This window comes from Quercus lobata, chromosome 12 (genome assembly GCF_001633185.2).
Source record: "Quercus lobata isolate SW786 chromosome 12, ValleyOak3.0 Primary Assembly, whole genome shotgun sequence".
Classification (NCBI taxonomy): domain Eukaryota; kingdom Viridiplantae; phylum Streptophyta; class Magnoliopsida; order Fagales; family Fagaceae; genus Quercus; species Quercus lobata.
Window position 1 is genome coordinate 42,125,203 of NC_044915.1, and position 22,171 is coordinate 42,147,373.

Sequence of the window (22,171 nt, forward strand, 5' to 3'; positions counted from 1 at the left end):
GGGAACGAAGACGAAAGTAAGAACTATGTTAATGCATGGTTATCAAGGAGTATAGCCCCTAAGGGTAAGTATCATCAAGTTGATGATCCATAGACTCCATAAAATTAATTAGTGACATGTCCATCGATTTAAGATTGACGGCAATTAGGAATAGTCATGCAAAATATTTTGTTTATATGGCCAACTTGAAAATAATAGATTGGATCCTTGACTTGAAGATTAATTCTTTGCTTATGCGTGCAAAGATCCTTGAAATTTGAAGATGCTACTAGTATGCTGTATGAGCATCGGTGAGTGATATTGCCCTTTTTATTTATAGATTAACTACTCCTTAAAATAATAATAATAATTACATCCTATTGTGTCTCAAATAAGCTTGAAAATAGTGAAACACAATGCTTGAAAGATGCAAAATTTATGTAAATTAAGGGGATGATGCTTAGAATGTGAACCCAACTTTTTAAGAAAGTAAAGCCCTGCCATAAGCTGAGCTTGAGATGAAGACAATATTTCACAAGAAGTCTCTCAAAAGGTTAAAGAGAAATTTTAGAGTTGATTGAATGGATAAGCAAAAATAATGTTAAGGTGAAGATCGTTAGAAATATTATGGAAGATATAACCAAATTTAAAAAATGTGGCGAAGATTGGACTGATAAGCCCTACAATTTCATTAACATGTCAAAGTCCATTAATTTTTTAGGTGTAAAGTGTAAAGTGTGAAACAAAACAGTGTTTTTTGGATTGCGGTGAATTTTGGAGATTTGCTTTGTCAAGATATATATCAAAACAGTGTTCAAATACCTTTACTTTGTTTTAAGTTAGTTCCCCCTCCCCCACAAACTGGAATCAATTTTTATGGCCTACTTCAATATTTTTATATAATTTTTGGATTTTTAAGTTTTGCTTTTTATTTCCTTACTTTAATTGTTTTTTAGGGTTTTCTGAATCAAATTTAAGTTCTTCTAGAGTAAGTACTCTAGTTAGGAATTTAGGATCAATCTAAGAATGCTCTTACATTGTAATTAGCTTTTATGGAGCCTATATATTGATTGACATCGAATTTGTAAACGGAAAGCTAACAAATTCAATATACATTAATATTTTTTTTTAGATTTAAAAAAAAATTTCTCGTGCATTCAAATATTTTTGTTATAGATTCAATATAGATTAAAAGCATATGTGAAGGTAGGACAAGATTTAACCTTCTTATATATATTCACTGTTTCACAAAATGAATCTTTGTCACTGCTCTTTCGCAATAGAATTTGACTTTTTCTTTTTCAAAGAGGAAGTGGGGTAGGGGATTTCAGACGACGTTTTTGAGCAGGAACAATGAAATTGAAAAAAAAAAAAATATATATATATATATATATATATATATATAATATGCTATGTCGACATGAGCAAAGTAGAAGTATCTTATAAATAAATAAATAAAACTCACAGCTGTCTTTTTCTTTTTGGTTAGTAATGTTCTTTTTTTTCTCCCTTTGTTCCGGAAACTTCACTTTTGTAGAAGTTCGTTTCTAGAAAAATAAAACTTTCGTTCTTATATTTTTTATGTGATTTTTATTTTGGTTCCTAATTTTTATTTACATTTTTTTTATTCTCTATCTTGAAAAATACGTCTCATTTTTGTCCTTACTATTACATCAAAGACGAAAAATACATACATGACAAACGGAGTGCATTGTTGGCATACTAAAAATTGACGTGGCCATTAAAATTATAATAATAAATGTTATTTGGCATTAAAAAATGCTATGTCTTTTTCTTTTTAGTTAGTAATGTTCACTTCTTCTTTTCTCCCTTGTTCCAGAAACTTCACTTTTGTAGAAGTTCGTTCTTAGAAAAATAAAAGGCCTCGGGGCTGTTTGGTAGTGTAACTAGAACAACAGTTTTCAGTGTTTAAACAATATTATACGTATTTTCATATATTTTTTCACTCACACGTATTTCCAAAAAAAACAAACAACGTTACTAGAATAACATTACCAAACGGACCCAATATCCCAATATAGGATTCATGATTTGATAGAGAAAAAAAAATACTTAATAAAAAAGGAAAAATGTTGTAAAATAAAGGAGACAAGACAAAAAACAAAAAATTGAGAATAAGTTTATATATGAACTTCTTCAAGTGATCATCCACCACCACGTAAAAAAAATTATTATTTTTCATCTAGAGAATTTGAGATATGGATATGTCTTTTTTATATATTTTATTTCATTTGAAAAGAAATGAAAATTGCGAATTTTTGTGGTTAAGAGTTGAAGATTAATATTACATTTTTCATTAATCTATATTACATTTTTTAATTTTTTTAAATATTTAATTTGGTTCCCTTGAAAAAATATTTCTGGTTTGGTTACTAGACACAATACTATTGGATAAAAATAGGGGCTCTTACAGTATATCCTTATTGCATCTAATCATGATTACCTAGATTAAAAATAAATATATATTAAAAAAAACCCTATGAATGTGATTATTAACCATTATGCAACTGTCTGATTAAGATTAAATAGAAGATTAACCACCACCACCACTCAGTTGGGCAGGTTGGTAGCTCCCTAGGCATGCACCATGTGGTTGGAGAGGGGGGGCATGGGTACGAATTGCCGGGGTCACACATATATATTATGTAAGTATTTCTAATCATTAGAAAAAAAATTAACTATCCTCCAAGACGGTTCTTGTAAGACTTAGGAACCCAATTAAGTTACGTGTTCCACTACTCTATGTCCAGTATTGAATTAGTCACCAAATTTTGGTGCCTGTGTGTTCAGATTTTAATTTGTGTCTACTTTATGATGGTCATTCTTTATCATTAGGCTAGGACACATTAATTGATTATTACTATTTTTGGATGGAACAAGATTTGATCTAGATTTCTTAACCTACGATAAAATATTTTATCTATTAAATTAACTAGAACTCATTGTAGTAAATATTCAAATTACATGTTTTTTCATATTATGTACAATGTTAAATTCTCATTAAGGTTCACCCTAAAATTTTAAGTTACATGATTTTTTTTTTTTCCCTAAACCCACATAAGTAATGTAGAAATATCTTTATTCTCCCATTACCCTAATTTACAGCAGCCATTTTCTTTTTGGTTAGTAATGTTCACTTGTTCTTAGAAAGATAAAATTCCTACGTCCCAATTTCAGATCCGTCATCTCATAGAACAAGAAAAGTTTTGGGGGTGGGAGGGGGAAGGAAAAATCATGCGAATTCTTGCGAAAGGAGTATCTGTGGAAACAAAGACGACGTGGACAAACTGGTAGCCTTTGAGGCTTTGAGTCTTTTTTTCCTTCTTTCTAACAAGACTAATTTACAAATCACAACCTTGAAGTTTAGAATAATTTTGATTTTACTCTCTAAGTTTAAAAATTTTAATCAATTCCTTTAACTGTTAATGAAGTGGCCATTAAGTGCCACCTCAACTCATCAAAATAGTGTAGTTTTTATGCTTTGAATCATTTTATTTTATATTTAGGCCTCTTACATTTAGAGAATTATTTTAAGTTTTAAAAGGGTTTTTTTAATAGATTAATCAAGTGATGTGGCATAAGTAATTGACATGATATTATTCAATTGGATTAATTAATACACATGGCTAGTTGAGATGGCACTTAATAGACACCTCATCAATGGAGATGGATGGAAGGGAGCAAATCCAAATGCAACGAAATGTTAAGGGTAGCAAATTTTTGAAACTTTTTAGGGTAATCAACATTACCCTAAATCTCAAAGATGGAAAATTTCTTTTGTCTTTTGAACAATGTGAAACGAGAGTAACCTAGGTGTGGACCAAAGGGGTCATGCTCCCCAAAATGACTTTTTAATATAAGATTTTTTTTATTGCATTTTATGTGTTTTATCATGTAGTTAAAAACCTTTAGCCAACAAAATTTTTTAAATTTTTTGTTCATCTTGGTTTGCCTAATAAAATACAACTATGAAGATTTCACCGAATGAGGGGTGAATGAGCTTTTGGACTATTTTCAATAGCGTAATGGATGGTCTCGGGATAAAGAATTCCTTGGTGTTACACCATGATGCAAAAAATGCATGTGTTATCACTTAGATAATGAAAACAATTCCTAATAGAAAATAAAATAAAATAATCATTAGATAATGAAAGAAACTTAACACATATGTTATCACTTTGTTGTAATCAAATTTATCTTCTTTCATGGGAAAATTTAGTCCTACAACTAAAAGAATTCTCAACATAATTAATTATGTATAAGACAAATCCTTAAGGTACATTAAAGAATTCTCACCATGAAGAAACCATAGTACTCGAACAACAGAAAAAGTGAAATCACCAATCCAACACAAAGTTGTAGAATGAAGACGAAACACCCTAGAGAGAAACCACCTGAACTTAAAGCCCGGTGGAGGGAACTTCTTGAAAGTAACCTTTAAAAGTTGGAAGTAGGGTGGAAACTGTGCTATGGATAAAAGGATTATCGGCAGGCATATCATCGTATATACAGGAAGCGCCATATCTTTCAGTTTACTTTTTAGCAAGAAGAATTGTCCAGCACAGAAAGAAATCAACATTGACCCAGGGGAAACAAAGAGCAATGTTAGGCCAAGCAGAAGTTTCCTTGGCACATAGCCACGGAAATCTTTCTGTTGGCATTGGGAGGTGAGGATGGTGAGGAACAAAACAAGGCAATGATAGAAAAGCACAGAGCAACAAGCAAGGAAATAGCAAATAAGGTGAACGCTAGATGTTTTACAAGGATTGGCATGCCACTACTATCATTGATACCACCAGGAACAGCGGTTGACGCCAGAAAGACAACAGTAGTGATGAGTGTAGTCACAACAGAGCAGGAGTTTGAAGTGCTTTTCAGCCACTTGCCTCCCTCCCTGACGAGGTCCATGTGGCTTTTCAGCCACTTGTTGTGTTGATAACAGTAGTGTTGCAGCAGGTTATTTTTAACAAACTGCATTAAAATATATACACAGAGAGATTAGAGAGAGTTTGATTGTTGATTATAAATTTGATGGAGTAAAATTTTATACCAAAGTACCATTACGTCTAAAATTCAGACAACAAAAGTAAAAATAAGGATAAGGCTTGCAACAGATCCATTAAAATTTATGCAGCAGCAAATGATGAATTTAATTATGCAGCAACAGATGAAGTTTGAGTTTAAATAAATATGCAGCATCAGACGAGGATAGTAAGAAGCTGTAGATTAGGTTTTTTAAGGTTTCAAATTAGTAATGATAGGAGTTAGTTCCTCTTTGTGAGGATAGTAATCTCGCTATCAGTATTTGGTTTTGACACAATTGCATTGAAGTAAAAGTTAATACCACTAAAAATCATGAATAGAAGTGATAAATTTTAAACCAACTCTGTGTTGGTTATCTCATAAACCATAGCTAAAATCTGTGAACCCAGCAAACTGAACTTCTGGTTTCAAAACTTATGCAATCAATAATCTTTTGGAAAGTTTAAAAGCAGAGAGAGTCACCTGAGTGTTCATAACTGAACTTATGTAGTCAACTACTTGCTGGGAAATCTCTGTCTCCCTCTCCAACACAACTTTCATTGAGAAAATCTTCAGAAAAAACAATAGATCCCAAAGGAGCCACAACAGCTGTCATATTATCCAGACTTGTTCAAAGGCACTCTTCACTATGCTATCAGCGAATGAGTACAATCTGTCACCTCTGGTGCAGATATAACACCACAACTGATAATAATTCAGAGAATGCTAAATCAGAATTTCAATAAATATTAAACTAATGATGTTAGATGATAAAAATGTAAGAAATGTAAGTTTTTTTAATGCCCAGTCAAATAAAAATTCAAACCTAGGTTCTTCACAAGGAGAAAGCTGGATAATACCATTGAGCTACAAGCCTCTTGACAACAAGAAATGTAAGTTAATAAGACTTCATTACAAGCTCTTTTGGAAGTCACAATGGGGTTAATTATGGAAGAAGTACGAATTCAAATATTTTTCACTGTTTGTGAGATGCTTCCATCATTGTTTAAGTGAACGAACGAGCAAAAAGAAGGGAATAATGCACAACAATTCTAAAACAAGCCAAGAAAAATCAAATAGAACTTGCCATAGAAAATTTAGCATCACTATCATGGATTGCCCTCAACAATGCTTCCTTTAAAATTTCTAAGTGAAGAGAATCATCAAAACTCACCTTCCATGAATACTTAAACCAAGGAAAGCATTCACAAATTAGAAGTACATATAAAAAATATCCCGTCAATTAAAAATTTATGCCTCAACAATGCTTCTTCTAAAAATTCTAAGTGAAGAGAATTATTGAAATTCACTGGCAATGAATACTTTGACCTAGGAATGCATTCTCATTATTTGAAGTACATATGAACAATATCCTGTCAATTAAAAGTACATGGTTAGATAACATGTAGGCAATACCATTAACAATATAAGACCACCGTACCAAAACAGATGTGACCGAAAAATATGTTGAATCCAGAAGGAAATAAGTATGTAAAATGAAATACTCCAATAAAAGCTTTGGAGCCATGCCACTAGCTTCGGCACCATCATGACCATCAAAAACCGCCATGATTCCAACTGTAACCTCCTTAACCCCCATTTTGCTTGCTCCAACATCAAATTCATATCATTACAAAAGCCAACTACAATAAATGAAACAGTAAAACACACCTAAATTTCTTTCATTTTGGATAATTTACCACTATTTCCAAAAACTTAAATTGATAAGAAAGGTAAATTTACCTAATCATTACTATAACACTCTTCCTCACGAATGGACTAGACTCTCCCTTAATAAGTTAAGTAGGGGGCCCAACATGTAGAATTTTCAACTCTTAATTGGGAAGGAAGAATGATGGCAAGGTTGGAACTCAAGAATCAAGACCCAACAAGTCTAGAGTTGCACAAAATTTCACAATCACTGATGTGGCAAATTGTTAATAATAATTTAAAATGTGATATCAGTGGTTAGCTTAGATGTTAACGAGTAAAAACTTGTCAACTTAACAATTGTGAAAATTACCAATTATCTTGTCTATAACATTATCCATCAAGATTACTAAATTACCAATGGTCCCAAAAAATTAAGGTGCTAATAAATAATATATTTAGAATCCATCTAGGAATAGTTTATCTAGCTTTTCGGTGAAAATATGCTAAATAGAATGGTATTAATGCAATATATGCTAAATAGAATGGTATTAATGCAATTAACAACAAAAACCCTAAGAGAGAGAGACCAGGAAAAGGGATGCGAATATCGAGGGCACAGAGGATGCGATCCTCTTGGGACTTTCGGCGACCTTGAAGTATCGTTGATTGGCAAGAAGCGGTGCTTGAGGATGTGGTGGTGATGATGGAACCGTAATTTGAGAGAGTCCAGCGGGGGCATTTTGGGGATTGAAGGACCGCGGGAGCGCCGCCTTCTTTGTAGACCATCACGCACGTCGATGATTCTCCCTTAAAGCGCGCTGCAAAAAGAATCGCTAATAGGAGGAGGAGGAGGAGGAGGAGGATGTGAAATTTGAATGATTCATTCATTTGCTACCGTTTTTGAAACTGAAAAATCACCATTAGATTAGGTACTGTTAAATTGAAAATTTTCTATGTAAATAGGTCAGTGGTGAGCTGCAACGGAAAGCTAAGCTAATGCCTTTTTTATTTTCTTACAGGCGTGTGAAGCACTGAAACTCCTCTAGATATACCGTGGAAAATATTAAAAAAATAATTGTTTAAAAATTAGTTATTTTTTATTTTCCCTAAAATGTTTTAAAAAGTATTTCCTAAATCAATATTTGGAACATCTATTAACTTTTCCCATAACAAGAACATTGAAAACACTATAGATCTAAAAAAAAAAAAATAACAAAAAATAAAATAAAAAATCTTAAAGGTGAAATGTACTCTCTTTATTTCAAGTCATGAGGAACATATTTCTCATTGCTGATTATATGACATAAGACTGTATTGTCAAAATATTAAGTGATTTATTAGTTTTTAATATAATTTTTGTATGGAAAATTTCAGTTTCTTAAGTTTTAAGAAATTTAAATGGGCTTTGGCAATTAAAAGATTAAGTCATAACCATAATTTTCCAATAACAAGACAAGATATCAAGAGTCTTATAGCTCAATTAGTTGACATATTTTTTTCTTATTCAACAATAAAATACTTATCAGTTAAGTTAATTGGAACCCGTTGGTTGACATCTCTTGATATTTTCAAAATACCTAACATTTGATTGTACCTTCAAAATATTAAATAATTACTCGAGGAGAACCAAGCAATAGCTTTGTTTGGTTTGGATAAGCATGTAATTATAGAAATTGAGAGATTCATTTTTTACAAATCATGATTCATGACAATTGAAGGGCTATTCCAACATCAATGGTGGATCTGCCTTATTTTTGGTAGAGATATATATATATATATATATATATATATTCAACATAAAATACTTCAACTATATTCAATTATTGAACTCACAAGTCATAAGCACAATATTTTCAAAAGGTTAAAATCTCTAAGTACAATTGAAACACAAATAGGTGCACAACATGCACAAAACACCAAAAAAAAGAAAAAACAATGCATCCCATATTAATTTAAAATAGCAAACAACTTATTTCAATCCTAAAGCACACCATCAATCTCGATTGATAGAAAAAGTACAAACATTAAAAATAAAAGGTTTCTATAATGTAGAAGAAACCTCTAGAGGGAAATAGCCTTATAGCTTGATCGGGGCACATTCTTGAAACTAGCCCATACAATATCAACGTAGAGTGGCAACTGTTGTATGGCAAAAAAGACTATCGGCAAGCATGTCGCTGCATATACTGGAAAGGCCTTGTCTTTTAGTTTATTCTTGAGCATAAAGTAATGTCCAGCACAAAAAGAAACCAACATTGATGTAATGGATACGAGGAGAGAAGTTAAGCCAAGCAAAAGTTTCTTTGGCAAGTCTCTACGAAAATCTTTTTGTTCATATCGGGAAGTGAGGATGGCAAGAAACGAGAACAAGGCAGTGATGGAGAAGCACAAGGCAATTAGTGAGGAGACGGCAAAGATGGTGAGCATTGAGTGGCTTTCAAGGTTTGGTTTCCCGTTTTCTTCATTGATGTTGCCTGGAATAGTGGTCGACGAGGCAAAGGCAACGGTGGCAATGAGTGCAGCCACAACTGAGCAGGATTCAGAGGTTTTGTTTAGCCACTCGCCTCCCTGTTTGACTAAGTCCTCATGTGTCTCGCTAAAGATTTCTTCTGGGGTCTTGCCCTCCTTGTTGACTTGATAGCAAAAGTGTTGCGGCATGTTGTCTTTTACAAACTGCATGTATTAATAGTTTTATATACATACATACATATATATATATATATATATATATATTTATATTAACTAGTGCATTGCACAAGAAAATTCTATAAAATATAATCTTTTCTCTTAATTTTAATTTTTTTTCTTAAATATAAAATTTAATAATTATGGTAATTCTTAATAACCATTATTATAAATGTGTTTATATATTAAACTATCAATTCTATTTTTTTAAATTAATTAAAATATAGCAAGAATCTAATAGAGTTAGAGGGTTTAAATTAACATAGGAAGTTTAATAAGAAATCCTTATTAAATTAAAATTTAATTAAAAAATATATATATTAGAATAATGGTATGGAAAAATGTGGGTTTTTAAAAGTTTATGTGACAACATAAAATATAAATTAAAAAATCAAAAGCTTTAGAGAGGGAGAGAGAGTTTATCGATTAACATTGAACGGTGAAAAATAAAATTATATATATATACTTTCAAAAAAAAAAAAAAAAAATAGAAGAGGGGGGAACTTTTAAAAGCTGCCCCACCCTCCCTCCGCTCTATAATTATATCGTGTGATAAAAATAAAAAATCAAGAACAAATTAAGCTGGTTTTGAGTTCATACCTCGTACCACTTGATTTCCCACTGCATTTGCAATGCAGCACCAGGAATTAGCCAAGGCCTTTGCTTTCCTATCTGGGCTGCCAGATGCAATGCATTATTTTCATCCCAATCCACTTCATGAATTAGCTTGCGTTTCACAAACTCTTGCTCAAGCAATAGTTGCAATACATGTGTTTGCCTGTTCTTCGCGGCCAAAAGCACAATATTTTGACCTTCACTCTTGTCATCAATGGCCAATGGAAACTTGTTGAGTATGTGCTCAACAATTTCTGTGATACCATTTCTTGCCGCAAGCAATATGGTTGTCTCTGTTCTTTCTTTGCTCTTGTCATTCATGGCCATTGGAAGCTTTTGAAGTATTTGCTCGACCGTGTTCGTGATACCATTTCTTGCGGCAACCAATATGGGTGCCTCTGTTTTTTTCATTTCAGGCGTTTCCCCTTTTCCTCGTAGTAAAATAAGTAGAGTTGTGTCTGCATTTGCCATTTCAGGCGTTTCCCCTTTTCCTGCTAATAATACAGAGTACATCTTCAAGTGTTAATTTTCCATATATATAGTTGATGTACCTTCACAATCCGAGTCCACATATAAATCCATTAAAACTACAATATGGGAGAATAGCGAATCACCTGTTCCATCCTTTTTCTCTTCTAAAGCAGTTTCTTTTTTGATAGTCACTTCTAAAGTAAAAGCAGTTTCGTTTCTCTTGTTTCCATGTTCAGTTGTGTTGTCCAGAAATGGTGGTGGTGATCCCTCCGGCATCCAGTCTTGCTGGTTGATTGTTTGGTGAGGGTTCGTCCCACTTGTGAAGTCGGACTTAGCTTCTTTGCTTGTACTTTCCATCAGAATTTTCATGATTTGAACAGAATATACATGCTTCCGTTTTCTACTCCTTATACCCTCTTAATATTATAATAATTATTAAATATAATATACATTACGAAAAGGCAAATATATTAGCAATTAATGTACATATATAATTACTTAAATAGCTAACAAATTGACATTATGATAAATGCGAGATATATATAGCATACCATAGCCAAGGCCCAGAATAATCCGGACGAATATTGTGTACAAAAGATGGAAAACGGTAAAACAGCCCTCGTAATGTCTCCGAAGAAATTGATGAAGTGATTCTGTAGAATCTATACCAAACAAAAATACTTGGTTCATTATAATGTACAAATAAGAAGGTTTAATTATGAGGATTTCATGAATATCATGAGGTCTTAGAAATCATTAAATCAACCCCTTGAAATTGTGTTAGAAGCAACTGGATTAAAGGCTGGTAAATTTAATAGTTGAACCGGATTAACTACCCATATTAAATCCAAAACCTAATTGATGTGGGATTTTTTTTTTTTTTTAACAGTCTTAACTCAGATGCACTTTTAATATTATGCATTTCTCACCTTTTTGTACTGATTGGTCAGTAACATTCGATACGTTGGGCTTGGGACTCTCTACATCTGCAGTCTGGGCTTTGCATCTTTCTTTTTTTTGAGGAGAAACTTTGCATCTTTCAATCACTAGAAAAGGAAAGCAATTCGGTTAAAATTACAAACCTTAAGGGAAGAAAAGAGGAAAAAAAAATCAAGATTGTTTTTCTGGATTTGTGGATTTTGCTGTATATATTAAGGTGTTAATCATTCTGTTTAATGCATTTTTAAAGTAAAGCTAGAAAATCAAAAGTGTTAATAATTGTTAAATTTTAAAATAAAATCACATGATTAATTAGATACATCAATATTTGTTGTGATATTCATAGGTATCATAGGTGATGGTTTGAGGGCAAATGTTCATTAGTGGGTCCCACCAAGTAGAACTAAAAAGATTCCTAGGGTTTTACTAGTAGTGAGTCAAGGTAATTGTGTGATGATGACTCATGTAGTTGCCTAAAAAAGACTTTTATGTCTGCCTTAAGCACTGTTGAGTAAATGGCACACTTTAACGCCAATGATGCATGACACTTGGATTGTCAAGAAAAACACTTCTATTTAAGGGGAGACTAACCAAAGTGCCACAAGTGATTTGTGATATTTAAGTGCAGTGTGGTTGGTTAATTAAGTAGTAATGTCCCACATTAGATATTAATGAAAAGAATGAACGATTAATATAACATAATTATGTTCATGCCAAATAGGCTTAAGTCCGGCACATGTTTTGCAATGCCATATATAACTTTAAGTAATGTTACTTTTAGTTGAAGTAAAGAAAAAATATCAATTTCCATACCAGAGTGAGCTAAACTCCGCAACACTTGATAGAAGTGGATGCATGTTTGGTAGTTCTTTGGGAAATTGTTGTCTGCGGTTTCGGAAGATTTATCTATTTCTTTATTAATGACAGAATCAATCAATTCTTGACGAGTAGTTTCGGGCATCAGGTCTTCAACATATATACCTTTCACACAATAACAGAGGATAAAACGAGAGGTGATGTTGGACAATGGACAAAAACAATGGAAAAAATAGAACGTGTAATGTAGGTACAACGCTGATCTCCAATATTAAAGAGAGTTTGTGATTTGCGGCTAAAAAATTGAGTAATACTTACAATGATAAATGATGCTCTTCCACCATCCATTGTGGGAACCACTTTTGAAGACCGAAGGCTTACTTGCTAGGAGATGCAAAGGGGTGATTCCTACCTCGTTCACAGCATATGCAAGACTTGGTTCCTTTAGAAGCATCTCATATGCCACGTCTGCCAACCATAATTATTAAACTAGTCAGTAATATGCGGGAAAGTTTGATATAATTGATTCTTTTTCTCTTTCATTATTATTTTTTTGCTTAAATTTGAAACTTGATAATTATGGTAATTATTAATAAGTATTTATTATAATTTTGTTTATATATGAAACTGTCTAGAGTGTGTTTAACTTTTGCTTATTATTTATCGTAACTTATTTATATAGTATATGTCACAAGATATGCTTTTTGATCATTTTTATATTAAATATGTTACAAAAAGCTAAAAGCTAGTTTTTTATTTATTTATTTTTTTTGTGTGTGTTTGTTTCTAAAAAAAAAAAAATTAAAAAAAAAACTAAAATTTAGATTATTTACCAAAAAAAATATAAATAAATATATATATATATATATATATATTATAAGCAAACCCCAAACTCACTCTTAGTATATATTCCCACACTAGCCTATATCTCATAAATACACATGATAGTATTGTGAAAATGTTGTGGAGCATCACTTCTCAAAAAATAAAGATTAAAAAGAAAAAAAAAACCCCACAACAACAAACCAAGATCAATTCATCTTGGACAAGAGAAAGATTGACACACCAGGCTCAAATCAATTCCCAAATCAACACACCAAGATTTAATTCACCATTTTCACCCATTTTTCACCATATTCATTTCTCTATTCGCAAATCTTCCCCATTATTCACTCACTAATTTAAGGAACATACAAAGTACAAACAACAATAAGAAGGTGGGTAAGAGGGGCTTGGACTTGAGAGAGATCAAGAAGCATAGAGAGATTGGGACAAGCAAAGGGGTAGAGCGAAGCTTCTTTTGCAAGGCCGATGAAGAGGTTCTTGTTCTCTACTACAAGGATCAAGAATGGTTTGACAAAGAGTGCCAAAGACAATGACACACACACAGAAATATAAATATAAATGAGATTTAATTTTATCTAGAGGCTGTGAGGTTGATACAAACTAATTTTAGGTGAGTTTAGTTATATTTGATGTAAAAATTTGGTTTCTCAGTTCTGATGCTAGTACTTTACAAGGGTTAAGAGCGTGAATTCTTTACATGAAAATTTATTATCTTTCATAAAAATGAAAGAATAAGTAATAAAATTCAAACATAACTATATAATAAATTTCATAATCTCTAAAGTTTTAGATGCACAAATGGTTATGATATGACTAAAAATTATTATAATTTAATCATTCTATATGTTTAACAACAATCAACAGTAATTTTACTTCTTTTAATAAATAAATAAATAAAAATTAGTTTTTTTTTTTTTTTTTGAGGAGGAAAAAAACATTAGTTGTACTTGGAGTTTATCAAATAAAAAATATATCACATGAGAATTATAAGTGAAATTCGATAATGGAAAGAAATTACAACACGACTTATTCATATATAAAAAACTATAAAAAAAAAAAATACAATATAATGGATAAGTGAAGTGAAAAAAATGCTCACCGAAATACTCCCATCTAATTGCACAGTGAAGGGCAGTCTCACCATCATTCCTTCTGTAGGCAGGATCGATTGATTTGATGTCGGTGTCGGAGGCTTTCAAGAGCAGCAAATGCAGGTAAAGGAAGATTGGTTTGTAACCATGAAAAGCGGCTAAGAAGAGAGGGCTCTCACCGACATTGTTACGAAATAAATCTTTAATCACCAAATCTTGAATGTCCAAATCTTGAGTTACTTTATTAGCAAGAAGGATGCATATGTTCAATCTCCCCGTTGAAGCTGCCACATGCAAAGGGGTATTCCCTTTATTGTTTTTTGTCCACAAACCCAACTCCGAAACACCGGTAATTTCACGTACAAGTTGTTGAACCTTTTCTTCGGGCGCAATGGAGACAGCTACGTGAAATGCCGTGTCCCCTGACTTGTTGATCCTGGCATCAATGGCTAATAATTTGTGTTGCTCGTACGTCTCAACAACCTTCTTCCATTCACCAGTCATCGTATTCTTGTACAAATTGAGAGCAAGCTCATCATATTGTATCGGCCTATTTCTTTCTCCCATTTTCTTTCTTACTATACTAGGAACAAAACAACGACCAAAACTATATACTCTTAAGTCTTAAGAATGGGGTTGTGTGCCTCACAATTGTGTATCAGTTTTTAAGCTATATAAAACGAGAGAGAGAGAGAGAGAGAGAGAGAGAGAGAGAGAGAGAGAGAGAGAGAGAGAGAGAGAGAGAGAGAGAGAGAATTTTTTTATTTTTTTTTACAAGATAGAATTCTACTTTAGTCTAATCTAAGTGTATATGTATGTGAAACTCCCTTCTGGAGACTTGAACCTCGACCCTTGCCCCCCACACTCCACAAGTACTTATATTTGTGGAGTGACCATCGTATCAAGGGTGTGCGGTGGTGAGAGAGGCTTAATCCATATAGTAAAGGAAGAATATTTATTACATGTATCCACGTTCACGTGAATTAGGAAAATGAGACACTGCCCGTGTTGCACTTTCTTTATCTAAAACTAGGGGAGTAGGGAACTAGGGAAGTTTCATTAGGGGAAAAAAAAAACGAAATTAATGTGCTATATGTACGCACATGAGCAAAGTAAAAGTGTGTTTCCCTTTATCCTAAACTCACAGCAGTCATTTTCTTTTTGGTTATAAGTACTTATTTTTTCCCCCTTGTTCCGAAAACTTCACTTTTGTTGAAGTTAGTTCTTAGAAAAATAAAATTCCTATATTCCAATTTCAGATTCGTAATCTGACAGAGAAAAAAAAATTGAAAAAGGAAAATTATTGTAAAATAAAGGAAATAGCAGGAATAACAAAAGAGAGAGAGAGAACAATATTATATATGAGCTTCTTCTTGAAGTGATTATCACCACCAAGTAAAAAAGCAAATTATTATTTTTCATGCAGAGAATTAGGGATATGGACACTATATATATTTTTATTTTTATATTTTCTTTCATTTTAGGAGAAAAAATAGTTGCAAATTTTGTGGTCAAGAGCATTAGAGATATTACGTGTAAAACATTTTTAAGGAGTTTGGTATAATAAAATGTAAAATTTTTCAAGCACAATCTATCAAAACCGGTGGCCCAACCATTGGTGACACCAAATTGCCTACACTGACTACCAATCCAGCAGCCCAACCGCCAAATGTGGGGGAGAGCCACTATATATTTTTGTAAGATGTTTTACCAAATCTTTAAATGTAAAACATTTTACAACATTTTCACAAAGAATTTAACAGTCAACAAAAAACATTTTCTAGTTTAACCAAATTTTACAATAAAACAAACATGGTAAAATGCTAAAATCATTTTTAATAAAACATTTAACAACAAAACAAACTGGTTATTGAACTAAACCAACCTAAATGTATTGTGTTGGATAAATTTTATTGTGCTAATGATATAAGAAAAGGAAGTTAATAAGGATAATTGAAAAGTTCGGGTATAAAAAATGAAATGGGTTGTGGGGGAGAAGATGGAAATGAGATGTAGATTATGTTTGTTCTTAGTTTTTACAAAACCCTAACTTGTGTGTGTGTGTGTGTGTGCGCGCGTGCGTGTGTGTGTGTGTGTGTTGAAGAGAGAGACAATAAAAGAAAGTAAAAATACATATCAATTTATCCATCTTTTTAAATGAGGTGGTTTACGAAGCCCCTAACAAATGTGATCTCATAATTAAAGTGTTAAGTTTTAATTTAAATTACATGCAAACAAGGTGAAAATGGGCCCAACCATGAATGAATTTACTGTAATTAGTAATTACCCTAATAAAATTTCTTTGAGAGTTTTTCTAATTTTTGGTTGATTTTACCATCCTACTGATAGATTTAAAGATTGAGTCTAGTCATGACGGAATTAATTTAACATTTTCACACTTTTCATTCTACAACTATGGACACTAAAGCTTGTTAATTAGTTAGTGATAGTCTGATACGTATCAGACTACAAAATGTATACATTTTGTAGTAGATAACTGGGTGTGTAAGTGTGCTTTTCATGTTATCATTATGTATGATAATACATTTTGATCAAGGCTTCTCACTATACAAAGTGAAATTACATGCATCTCATATTACATATGAATTATCCTAGCTAGGAAAATGAAAGATCTTACCCTACCCGGAACGTAATCTCAAATATAATAGTTATTTTCTTTTGGTTAGTTTTTTTTTTGGGTACTTTTGTTACGATTAATATTGTATAATAACTTCACTTTTATAAAATATGATAACTTAGCATCTGTTTTAGCTCTTTATTCTTTCTACTCTTCAAGTTCAAGTAAAGTACCTCAAAGAAAGTAATTAATTAGGACTGTCATGAATCATCTTGTTAGAATGAAATATTAAATTGTCCGCCAAGATTGTGTTCATAAGACTTGTATCTTAACCTGCTGCGCGTTACACGTTATGTTTCGAAATTCTCATAAAGGTTTCGTCTCAAATTCTTTGAAAAAACAACTAGATATTATTACATGCATTCCATATTATATTATATGAAGATAATGAATTCTTGTCCAATGTATTAAACCTTTCTTTTGACGAACTCAAGGTGAGGTAGAAGTTCTTAGGAAAGAGAAAGTCGGTTATACCCACGTGTGCAAAGTGAAAGATCTTATTCTTCCCTTATAGGGTGTGTTTGTTTGGAGGTGAAATAGGGTGGATGAAAAACTTTGGAGAGAAAATTGGAAGAAATTTTTTTTTGGAGTGTGTTTGGTTAGATGGGGAGGAAGGAAAATAAATGGTGGGGCCTAGGTATTTTCTCTCCAGGTCCACCAAAAAAGTTCTCTCCAAAATGGAGAGAAATCTGAGAGAGGAAAGCTCATGAAATGAGGTTCCAAAAAAACCTTTGGAATTCACTTCCAAGTCTCCAACGAATTGGCTTTTTTTTTTTTTTTTTTTTTTTTTTTTTTCTATTACTAACGTGTGTTGGCTTCCTTTTTTATTTTTGTGGTGCTCATATGATTATTTTCTCATTAATTTTGGTTGGTTTTTGTTTTTGTTCTTTATTTTTTAGAAAACAGTTTTGGGTTAATTTCTTATGCCTTTTTTTTTTTTTTTTTTTTACTGAAGTGTCCATCTATACACAATTTTAAAAAATATAATGTGTTACTTTTTTGTTTTATTTAATAGGGACATGATGATAAATTTATACAAACTTTATTTTCAATCAAACAAAAAAGTTTTATATCCCTCCACTTTTCCACCATTCTAAACAGACATAAATGAGGGAAACTAAAATCTTTTCTATCCTCCCACTTTTCCATCCTCTCTTCATTTTCTATTCTCCCACTTTTCTATCATCCCAACCAAACGGACCCTTAACCTATAAACTCAAAGAAATTATTTTCTTTTGGTTATGTTATTAAAAATAAAAATCTCACAGCAGTGTTTTTCTTTTTGGTTAGTAATTCTTTTTTTTTTTCTCCCTTGTTCCGGAAACTTCACTTTTGTAGAAGTTAGTTCTTAGAAAAATAAAAGGCCCAATATCCCAATATAGGATTCATGATTTGATAGAGAGAAAAAATATATAAAAAAAGGAAAAACTTTTGTAAAATAAAGGAAATAGCAGGACAAGACAAAAAAAAAAAAAAAAAAAAAAAAAAAAAAAAAAAAAAAAAAAAAACAAAAAATTGAGAATAAGTTTATATATGAAATTCCTCAAGTGATCATCCACCACCATGTGAATAGGTGCACAACATGCGCAAAACACCCAAAAAAAAAAAATGCATCCCATATTAATTTAAAATAACAAATAGCTTACTTCAATCCTAAAGCATACCATCAATCTCGATTGATAGAAAAAGTACAAACATTCAAAAATAAAATGTTTTTATAATGTAGAAGAAACCCCTAGAGGGAAACGGCCTTATGGCTTGATCGGGGCACATTCTTAAAAATAGCCCATACAATACCAACAAAGAGCAGCAATTGTTGTATGGCAAAAAACACTATTGGCAAGCATGTTGTTGCATATATTGGAAAGGTCTTGTCTTTCAGTTTATTCTTAAGCATAAAGTAATGTCTAGCACAAAAAGAAACAACATTGATGTAATGGATATGAGTGTAGACACTCGATTTTGCACCCATGATTTAATCAAGGAAGATGACTAGAGTGACCATTCATATACCCAAAATTCATGATTGCATTACATGCATTAATTCATTCATTGCATATCACAAAAATGATCTTGAGATTCTAACGGTCGCAACAGTATGCCCAATTTTCAAATCGGACCGTCGGATTGAAAGATGTCGCATGATCAAGTTTGCGCGGTCTACATGCATTTTGTTTAGGTGGAACCAACTACGCATGATTAATTTAAATTAATTCTGATTGGCTAGACAATTAAAATTAATAAAATGATTTTGTGATTGGTTGTTAATAAGTGTAAAAAATAAGCTTACTTGCATGGGAATAAAGAGGATAATCAGATAACAATAAAGTTGTGGATAATCAAGACTTTTTGGAATGTTTATCTACAAGATAATCATTGCTAAAGAGACCTAAATCATTAGAAAAGGATTTTAAGTTTTAGAATGTGGATTAAAAACGCATTTAAGTGTAAGCCCCGGCTAAAAAAACCTCAAAAAATGAGTCCAAAGTGGACCAAAACTCAAACGCGGGACCGGCACCCAAAAGGGCCATTCGGCACTTTTGGAGTGCCAATTAGCGCAAACGTGGGCCATAGCCCAAGGGCATTTGGATTGAGATAAATCCGATCTTTTCTATATTTTAGAGATAAGTGCGTCCCGGTTCAATTCTAACCTCAAAAAATGAGTCCAAAGTGGACCAAAACTCAAACGCGGGACCGGCACCCAAAAGGGCCATTCGGCACTTTTGGAGTGCCAATTAGCGCAAACGTGGGCCATAGCCCAAGGGCATTTGGATTGAGATAAATCCGATCTTTTCTATATTTTAGAGATAAGGACGCGTCCCAGTTCATATTCTAATCATTTAGCTAAATTTTCGAACATCCTAGCCTCTATAAATAGAGGCTACCTCTCAAAAATCACCACACTTTTTCATGCTCTCTGACTCCCCTCTTTCTAGCCCTTCTCTTCTTTTCTTTTTTTCTCTTACGTTGAAGACGTTCTGGAGGCTCTGGCTTTAGAAATTTCTTTTCTATAAGAAAAATATTTTAGGTTTCAAAGAGAATTGAATAAATTTCTTTGAACCCTAAAATATTCCTTCACTAAGAAAAGCACGCTCATGCAAGAGGTAGTTTTTCTTTCCTTTTTCTGTTCCTTTCTATTAATTCTACTTGATGATGCATAGGTGTTTTTATTATTTCTGGTGTTATTGCCATGTGTTGTTTAAACCTTTCTTAAAACATGTTCTTGGTATATTTTTGTTGTAATCTTTCTCTTGAATCTCAAAAATTTGCTAATTAACAAAGATCTTTTAAACTAAAAACCTATTTGAATTTTTCAGATCTGATTTTCTAAATTAAAAACTGATCTGCATTTTCATAAAATACGGATTTGATTTTTTTTAAAAACACACAAAATTGATTTGAATATTTTAGATTTGATTTATTTTTTTTTTTAACACAAATAACTAATTTGTATTTTCATTAAATATAGATCTGATTTTTTTTTTTTTAACACACAAAATTGATATGTATTTTCATTAAATATAGATCTGATTTTTTTAAAGAAAATTTTCTTCGTCACAAAATAGCAGATTTTGAAATTTAAAAGAAGAAGTTAAAGTTGAGATAATTTTTAATTAATACATGTAACATAGATTTATTTCATGAGTGTACTTCCTCTTCTAAAAAAGTCTTTTTCTTATTTTATTCATAAAAAATAGATCTGATTTTGTTCTCTACAAATCTAGATTTTCCCATTCACAAAACTGATTTGATTTTTCTTAATAAAAATCACCAGTTTTAACTTTGCTCCAAAATAGATTTGATATTTTTTAGCAAAAACCTTGTTCTTTCTTTATATAAAAACAGATCTGATTTTCTTTATAAAACCTTTTTTTTTTTTTTAATCCACACAAAAACATATCTGGTTTCTTTTTAATGAATCAAATCTTTTTTTTTTTTTTTTTAATTTTATTTACAAAAACATATCTAAATTTTTTCTAAAAAGAGGATACATTCATAAAATAGATTTATGTGAGTTAGTTTTGGCCAAGTGTGTCATGCATGTTCAACATATCATTTATATCATGCAAAAAGGGTATATTGGTCATTAGAGTCTAGAAGACTAGACTCTGTTTGGGCAGAATAGGTGCCTAATACCTTCCTATTCCGTAACCTAGCCTCCAAACTTAGTTCATTTGGAGACATAGACCTATGCTTTGTCTTTCTTTTTTATTTTTAGGTAGATTGTAACTAGGACTCAAAGCCTTGTAAGATTCAATCTATCAAGCTTGTATTTATTTTTATTCAATTAATTACAATGAAGTATTTTGATCATGTAATTTTGTATTGAACAAAGTTTCTCTCCAAACTAGTTTGGAGAGAAACTCTTCAAACTTCTTATATATTTCTTTTTTGGGTGTGAATTTTGAAAATCTAACCGTTGAATTTCATGTTCCTTATGTTCTTAACATACGTATCAAATTTCGTTCGAATTGGATGTTATTTACTATTTGATCAATTAACTTATTTTTCATATACAACTTTAGATCACAAAAACTTGAAATTATAACATTAATTTGATGATATAGCAATTGATCTTTGATCTTCTTGAAATTTTGTAAGTATTAAGAATGTAATAAGAATATGCAATCTAACAGTTAGATTTTCAAAATTCACACTCAATATAAAGATATATGATGAGTTTGTAGGGTTTCTCTCCAAACTAGTTTGGAGAGAAACTTTGTTCTTTTGTATTTATTTTTTTTTTCTTTTTTTTTTTTTTTTTTTTTTTTTTTTTTTGTATAAAAAATAAGTGGCAACTCCACACCACTTACACAAAAAGAGAAGTTCCTTGAAGAAGCACCCAAATCTCTTTTTTGAGAGCACCCTTTCTTATTGAAGTTTTCGGTCTCTCACAACGAGGAGAGAAGTTAAGCCAAGTAGAAGTTTCTTTGGCAAGTCTCTATGAAAATCTTTTTGTTCATATTGAGAAGTGAGGATGGTAAGAAACAAGAATAAGGCAGTGATGGAGAAGCACATGGCAATGAGTGAGGAGATGGCAAAGATGGTGAGCATCGAGTGGCTTTCAAGGATTGGTTTCCCATTTTCTTCATTGATGTTGCCTGGAACAGTGGTTGATGAGGCAAAGGCAACGGTGGCAATGAGTGCAGTCAAAACTGAGCAGGATTCAGAGGTTTTGTTTAGCCACTCAGCTCCCTGTTTGACTAAGTACTCGTGTGTAGCTCGCTAAAGATTTCTTTTGGGGTCTTGCCCTCCTTGTTGACTTAATAGCAGAAGTGTTGAGGCATGTTGTCTTTTACAAACTGCATGTGTTAATAGTTTAATATATATGTTAACCAATGCAGTGAACAAGAAAATTCTATAAAATATAATCGTTTCTCTTATTCGAGGCTTA

General features: G+C 31.9%; 1 protein-coding gene across 2 annotated transcripts; it reads right to left on the reverse strand.

The window, feature by feature from the left end:
* Positions 1–8,660: 8,660 nt before the first annotated feature.
* Positions 8,661–14,652, reverse strand: LOC115972573. 2 transcript variants are annotated; one of them, XM_031092900.1, is made up of 8 exons: positions 14,147–14,652; positions 12,520–12,669; positions 12,199–12,366; positions 11,376–11,492; positions 10,998–11,108; positions 10,590–10,862; positions 9,961–10,466; positions 8,661–9,348 (listed from the first exon to the last, which is right to left on the reverse strand). In XM_031092900.1, the coding sequence occupies exons 1-8, from the start codon at positions 14,640–14,642 to the stop codon at positions 8,737–8,739; spliced, it is 2,433 nt and encodes an 810-aa protein (XP_030948760.1). In that variant the 5' UTR covers positions 14,643–14,652; the 3' UTR covers positions 8,661–8,736. The 2 variants fall into 2 exon arrangements, with proteins under 2 accessions (XP_030948760.1, XP_030948759.1); XM_031092899.1 differs by having other exon boundaries at positions 9,961–10,469.
* Between the last annotated feature and the right edge of the window lie 7,519 nt (positions 14,653–22,171).